This window comes from Phaseolus vulgaris, chromosome 6 (genome assembly GCF_000499845.2).
Source record: "Phaseolus vulgaris cultivar G19833 chromosome 6, P. vulgaris v2.0, whole genome shotgun sequence".
Lineage (NCBI taxonomy): Eukaryota > Viridiplantae > Streptophyta > Magnoliopsida > Fabales > Fabaceae > Phaseolus > Phaseolus vulgaris.
Window position 1 is genome coordinate 29396933 of NC_023754.2, and position 6586 is coordinate 29403518.

Genomic DNA, 6586 nt, shown 5'->3' on the forward strand with positions numbered 1-6586 from the left:
ACCAAAGTAGCTTTAATCAAATGGTCCCTTTGAAATCAATTTAATTTGTAAACTCATAGAAAATAATTTAAATGCCTCTTTTATTCTCTTCATTTTTCCTTCCCTTGAAAAACAAAAGAGTTACACCTAATCTCAAGATTCTGTCATGACTCGGATTGAATAAAGATATTTGATTGGGTGAAGTGCATATAGAAGTTATAGGGTAAGTTACTTAAACCATGCACCAGATTAATTATAAGTTCGATGTATTGAAAAGTGCCTACATCTGACATAATAACCGCGTTTTTATTTCTCCTACGTAATCCAAAAAAAATTATAAAACACATTCAAACAATGTTTTGTGGATTACAAGTTAATTTCGTTGACATTTACTCATTGTATTCTGCCATGTCATCCTTTTTTCTCTTCTTTCATGAAACTTTTAAGTACTATAATAATTTTATCAGAGTCAACCAAACGCAAAGACTCCAAAGAAGGTCCAAACAGAGATGGACAGTTTCTTCCTGCACCCCTACAATTTTGTAAATTCCGAAATTGATCCCCACAATTTCGGGATCTGGGAGTGTGTTATGGATTCATCAATCTGGAAGTGAATCATGTTGCATTCCGGATGAGGGGGTGTGTCGGAAGCAAAGTTTGCATAAATTATTGATTTCTGGATTGTTGAATCTGGAAGTTTAATTTCTATTACGGATTGGTGGATCCGGAATGATTTTTTTCAATTATGGATTTATGAATCTGGAATGCATATTTTTAATTATGGATTGACGGATTTGGAATGATTTTTTCAATTATGGATGTTTTGCATTTTTTTATTTTGAATTAACACTATCATTCATGTACTACCGGAAGCATGAATCTGAAAGATTATCGGATGCGCCAATCCGAAAATTGACCGGAAGCATCAATCTGAAAATTTAACGGATTTCTTAATCCGGAATAAAAATAAATAAATGTACAATTTATATACGGACACTTTTGTCTTTGCGCAACCTTGTGGGGTGCAGGAAGAACTGCCACAGAGATGCAGCTGTAAGCTAAAATTCAATGAGCCCATTTCATGTGAAATTGGACTGAAACATGGTCCAATTAAGTCCACTCCAGCCCAGCCCAGCATCTTCTTACCGCTTACTTGCAGTTGATCCACGATTGTCGTAACGACGTCGTACCAAATTAAATATCTCCTCCAGCCTTATCGTTTATGAGCATCCACCAATTTGAGTTCGGCTTCTGCGTTTAGTCACCAACGATCCTACAATGGCGACGGTCACGTTTTCCTTTTCCGCTAAAACCCTAACCCTACCCTATCATCCCAAAACCCCAATCTCCAACTTCTACCCGATAACCAATCTTCGCTTCCCTTCTTCCATTGTGACCCGAACTCGAAATGGTAACCGGATTCGGGCGTCGCTGGATGGGGATTTCTCATCGAAAAGGAGCAGCAGCAGCAACAACAGCGACCAGAGAGAGACAATAATGTTACCCGGTTGTGATTACAACCACTGGCTGATTGTGATGGAGTTTCCTAAGGACCCAGCACCCACTCGTGAACAAATGATTGACACTTACCTCGACACTCTTGCCACTGTATTGGGAAGGTTCCTACCTTTTCCTCTTCTCTTTTTCTACCCTAATCTTTCAAACTTGGAATAGAAGAAGAATTCGTAGGTACCTTGTAGCTCTTAACAGTCAAGATGAACGCCAATTTATGTGCACCTTCTGTTTTGTGGAGCTACTTTGTTATTATCGATTTATAATCAAATTTTCACTATGTGCTTCTGCTTGTGTACCAGCATGGAGGAAGCAAAGAAGAACATGTATGCATTTAGCACCACTACCTACACTGGATTTCAGTGCACTGTTGATGAAGCAACCTCGGAGAAATTCAAGGGTAATCCTTCAATTCCCAATTTGTGTTGATACCCTTGTTGCGTTGCTGGATGAGTTCTGGTTCTTCATCTTTTGTTTATGCTTGTAGGTTTGCCCGGGGTTCTTTGGGTACTGCCAGACTCGTATATAGATGTTAAAAACAAAGACTACGGAGGTTATATACATATATAATCTTAAAATTTCTACAGAAATAAGTTGTGTTTGAAGTGCTACTGATTGATAATATTTTTGCTGAATGCTTGATGTTCTTTGACTTTAGGTGACAAGTACGTAAATGGGGAGATTATTCCTTGCAAGTACCCTACCTACCAACCCAAACGGAGCGCACCTAAGAACGAGAGTAGAAGGTATGAGAGACGGAGAGATGGCCCTCCCCCTGACCGCAGAAGGCCAAGACAAGAGGCGGCTGCCTCGGATTCATCCTCTACATGAGGTAGTGGGATGAATTCTCTATTCCATTTATTTTACTTTGCCATGATTTTGGTCTCCCCTTCCCTAATGTGTCTAAATTTTGATACCTGAACGGCTGAATCAAGTACCACGGATCCATCTTCGTTTTAAACTCACACCGAATGTCATGGAAGTTTCGTTAGCTTCCCCCTCCCCCCATGTATGCAATTCATGGAATCTTTTCAGGCTCTGCGGATACGTGATTATGCTATTGCTTCAGTCTTGCAGGTGATTTTCAGTTTACTGAGAGAAACTAATGCCAAAAGAAAGCTGCTCCTTATCACGGCTCTATCATGCTCATGGTCACTTTAACAAATAGAAGATTGAGCTTGTATTGGGTTCTCATCAGGATGCATCCAATGTTTCTTGCAAACTCAAACGGGTATTTTCACGATTCATTTTGAGGAATGTGTTCTTTTGGACTATATGAGTATGACATGTGAGACAAGTGCTATAGTTATGTATCTATGTAATTTGGAGAGCTTCTTATCATGCTACCAGTTTGTGTTTTAGTAATATTTTTTTCCTACAAGTTTCACGTCAACTGCAGTATTAACTCATAAAGTTACTGATATGAACTGATAAAGTTTAGATAATGTGCATATATAGCCTTCTTTAACTATCTGAAGCAGCCCATAAGCAATCCTTAACTTAGTCATGCTACAACATCCCAGTTTTGCTGCGCTTCATCCCGGCCACTCCTCTGTGAGAGTAGTTGGCGAAGGTGAATTTGTTGGAACTTGGAAATGGGTGCATTCATAAACCATCCTTGATTGCCGTGTAAAATGTAGGTGTTTTGTTGAGGATAATTGTTTTAACTCCAACGAGGGAACCAGACCAGATTTATATTTGACAGGGATACTGAAGGAAAATACTGAAAAGGCAGAAAATGAGGATAGTAATAAACAGGAAGTTATCTTTTTTTTTTTTTTTTTTTTTTTTATAGTTTATATTGATTGAATGAGAAGTGATAAAAGAAAGAAAGAAATGATGAGTAGTGCCTTCTCCTTCGTTGGTTAAAAGAAGGGGGAGGTTGAATAAGATATAATTATGCGAAGATGATTAGATCTGTCATATCAATTTTTTCCCTTTCTCTGGTGAGAGAATTTTTGTGCATTTTGAATGATTTATTGGTTAGGTTTTTTTCCCTTTCAATCAAATTGTTGAAACATTAAAGATTTATTTTTGTGAATATATATTTTTTTTTAATTTAAAAACATCACATGGTTTTATACATTTAAAAATAGGTAATTTAAAATAACAGAATCTTTTATTCCTTGTTTCCTGTTGTGAAAGAAAGTTCCATCGAACATTTCTCTTCCCATTCTCAGTAGCAACTCCCTCCTCAAACTTCCCTTGCCTTAGCAGCACCCTACCTCCGGTGCCATTTCTGTAGTCGTGCACCTCTAGTGTCACCGTTACAACACCTCTCATGTCTAAAGCCTCTTTTGGCAACAGTCTCTCAGCTCCACCGTTTAAGCACCTTCCAATCATCATTCTCCAACTAATTTTAAAATGTGAAATATAATGTATTTCAAATTTTGAAATATTGAATACATTGTGTTCTAGGTTGTAGAATTTAAAATATAAAATTTGCATCTGAATAGGAAAATTGGATAATTTTGGTATATTCGAAAGTATTTGGTATATTTGAAAATATGAGGGTAGCAGAAGAAATTTATGGAGGTGCAGGAAGAATTTGCCTATGTGTATATAATTGTAATATACACTACTTTATGAAACCTTCTTTTATCTTGTAACCGGTACACCTTATTTGCCATGAAACCTTTTTTTATATACTTTTAAATCTCATTTAGTGGGCTACACGGTCCACTAACCAGCCAATAGCCATCGCATTGATGTCAGCAGTCCTGGTACATTAATGAAACGCAAATGGCTGTCTAACTTTGGGCAATTTCTTCCTGCACCGTATCACTTTTAACCTGCACCCTATCATATTTTTAAATTTCCAAAATTTCCCTTATTTCGGATTTGAAAATATGTAATAATAAATATAATTCAAAACTAAAAATACATTCCGAAACAAGAAATTGAAAATGCCTGGATAAGAATTTTTAGAATTTAAAAATTTGTTTCGGAAATTGGAATATTTTCAGAAAAAAGTTCTGAAAGTAATTTTTATCTAAATCCTCTTTATATTTAAGGCTATTTTCGTCATTTTTAGGGATATGTTCGTCATTTCTCATAATAGATTGGGTGTATTTTAGAATTGACACGGTGCAGGAGAATTTGCTTTGAACCTGCTTTGCTGGTTAGAATTGACATCTATCACGTTAGTCCCACAAGTTCTACTTCATACATTCTTTTCTATTTATTTTGTAATAACGCTATTCCAATTTGTTTTTAGAAACATTGTGGGCCTATAATATTCTGAGGGTTTCAGCATTATGTTCACGGTTTATGTAATATGACATTGAGAGGTTAGCTTCAGTATTGGGCCCTCAGCCATTATTAGAAAAGATACTCGTTTCCATCACTTTACTATAATTCGTATTTAGTTTGAATCATTTTAGGATTTTTTATTTTATTATTTTTTCCGTCTTTTCTTTTCTGTAAGAAGGAAGAAAGAGAAGCTTTGGCATACTTAGGCCCACCGACTAACTGTTTAGAGCGTTGACACTTGCCACATGCTATACATTACGTGTTCCTCCTTCTCTTAATTATTTAGGTAAAACAAACGTAATTTTCACAATAATTTTAAAACGATTTTAAAAATGAGATAGATAACAAAAAAATAGAAGAATTTATAAAATAAGTTGAGTAATGTAATATAAAAAATGAAAAAAATGTGTTATGGAAAGTCGTTTTATCTGTAAAAAATCTCTTCTTTTCTTGCATAATTGCATGTGGACATTTTTGTATTGATAAGGATTCTGCGGTTGGTGGGAGAGTAATGGTGCACTTAAAAAAAACTTTTCTTTTTGTACTGTTTCAACCGAAGTACTTTAAAGATGAAGGAAAAAGCTTTCTTTTTCCTCACCGATCAGATCAGATAACGTAGGAGATAGCAGACTTTCATATCCCTTTTTATTTCACAAGAACTTGATCCTGAACTGATGTCATAAGTTGCTTTGAATTGTACCCTCTTCAATTTCTGATGAAGCATGTCTTTCTACGGATCTTCTTATTCTGGTTCAGATTATGGTGAGTACAATTTCAATTCTTATTCTCTAGATTACGATTATGCTCAAATTCCACCCCCTATGGCTTATTCTGGCTATGAGTACAATCAACCATATTATGGATACGATCCTAGTTTATATTATGCTCCTGATTACCCTGCTGAGACTTACCAAACCATATCATACTCAGCCACAACTTATAGTGATCCAAAATCAGTTGTGTACGATCCCAATTATGGTATGACCCAGCTTGTGATCTCTTACTCTAATATGGAATTCAATGTGCCTGAATTTGAGGAGTATGACTCAACACCTTATGGTGGTGGGTATGACATTGATCAGACCTATGGCAAATCTCTACCACCGTCAGATAAAATTTGCTATCCTCGTTCTGGGTCAAGTCCAATTAGTGTCCCCATTCCCGGGGCCATAGTGCCACTGCCTACTATAGAAGAGGGAACTGATGAGAAAGCAATCGTACCCCAGAATGGATCTGCAGTCCAAATCACTGAAGAAAAACCTCAATCACAAGATAATGGCAGGGATCAGCCAAGGAAAGTTGAAGACAACAGCCATGAAGATGAAGACAATGAGACCGAGGAAAGTGACCATGAAGATGATTACTATGTTGAGTCTGGTGTTGGAAGTGGGTTTGGGGAAGGATACAGTGGAGAACAGGGTTATGAGAATGAGAAGCAAGTGGCTCCTCAGTATCCTAGTGGATATGGGTTGGAAGCTGTGGACATTTGTGAAAGCTTGTTTGGGTATTGGCCTTGTTTGGAACGTATGAAGAAGAGAGAATGTTATTGCAAGGAAGTGGCTTACAGAGGAAACAACTGTCAGGAGAACATGTGGCAAGGTACTGCAGATTATCTATTTGGCAGTCCATATCCTTATGGCGGGAGTGGGGATGATAGAAGTGGCTATGAAGGAGAACTTGTGTATGGTTATCAAAGGCAGTATCCAATGCAAGCACAGTACAAACAGATTGATTATAATGGTGAATTTTGGTGACACGAAAACAATTTATTCTATGATGTAATGTAAAAGTTGAACATGTAAAGCTTGTTTCTGTGGTAATAAATGTAAAATTTGGTTTTGAA

General features: G+C 36.8%; 2 protein-coding genes across 4 annotated transcripts; both read left to right on the top strand.

The window, feature by feature from the left end:
- Positions 1 to 1160: 1160 nt before the first annotated feature.
- Positions 1161 to 2837, top strand: LOC137832690 (DAG protein, chloroplastic). Of its 3 annotated transcripts, none has more exons than XM_068640994.1 (5): positions 1161 to 1598; positions 1794 to 1891; positions 1979 to 2044; positions 2150 to 2323; positions 2561 to 2837. In XM_068640994.1, the coding sequence occupies exons 1-4, from the start codon at positions 1258 to 1260 to the stop codon at positions 2320 to 2322; spliced, it is 678 nt and encodes a 225-aa protein (XP_068497095.1). In that variant the 5' UTR covers positions 1161 to 1257; the 3' UTR covers position 2323; positions 2561 to 2837. The 3 variants fall into 3 exon arrangements, with proteins under 3 accessions (XP_068497095.1, XP_068497096.1, XP_068497097.1); XM_068640995.1 differs by having other exon boundaries at positions 1165 to 1598; positions 2427 to 2837; XM_068640996.1 differs by having other exon boundaries at positions 1165 to 1598; positions 2569 to 2837.
- Positions 2838 to 4443: 1606 nt separating this feature from the next.
- Positions 4444 to 6586, top strand: LOC137832689 (uncharacterized protein At5g39570). Its single transcript, XM_068640993.1, has one exon. It carries the CDS (start codon positions 5466 to 5468, stop codon positions 6495 to 6497), a length of 1032 nt encoding a protein of 343 aa, XP_068497094.1. The 5' UTR covers positions 4444 to 5465; the 3' UTR covers positions 6498 to 6586.